The sequence below is a fragment of the Chaetura pelagica genome, unplaced genomic scaffold (assembly GCF_000747805.2).
Source record: "Chaetura pelagica isolate M959 unplaced genomic scaffold, ChaPel_1.0 scaffold662, whole genome shotgun sequence".
In the NCBI taxonomy this organism is placed as follows: domain Eukaryota; kingdom Metazoa; phylum Chordata; class Aves; order Apodiformes; family Apodidae; genus Chaetura; species Chaetura pelagica.
The window spans coordinates 9154-9402 of record NW_009952266.1 but is presented as its reverse complement, the minus strand read 5'-3'; the positions used below and the strand labels follow the sequence as shown (position 1 = coordinate 9402).

Sequence of the window (249 nt, the reverse complement as noted above, 5' to 3'; positions counted from 1 at the left end):
CGACGCCTCCCACGCCGCCGAGCCCCACGCGCCGCCGCCCGCCGCCGGCAGCAGCGCCCGCGCGTTGTCGTTCTCGTCCACCACGAACAGCTGCACCGTCGCGTTGCCGCACAGCGCCGGCTCCCCCGCGTCCACCGCACGCACCTCGAACTCCAGCACCTGCACCTCCTCGTAGTCCAGCGCCCGCAGCGCCCACAGCCGCCCGCTCTCCGCCTCCACCGACACGTAGCTCGACGCCGACCGCCACCG

At 75.9% G+C, this 249-nt stretch overlaps 1 protein-coding gene across 1 annotated transcript in view; it reads right to left on the bottom strand.

The window, feature by feature from the left end:
• LOC104397742 (protocadherin alpha-C1-like) overlaps positions 1 to 249 on the bottom strand; it is a gene marked incomplete at its 5' end in the record, with an annotated part of 52330 nt that overhangs the window by 42976 nt on the left and 9105 nt on the right. Inside the window, 1 exon segment of the mRNA XM_010007750.1 lies at positions 5 to 213. Within this exon segment, the coding sequence (XP_010006052.1) occupies positions 5 to 213 (209 nt within the window).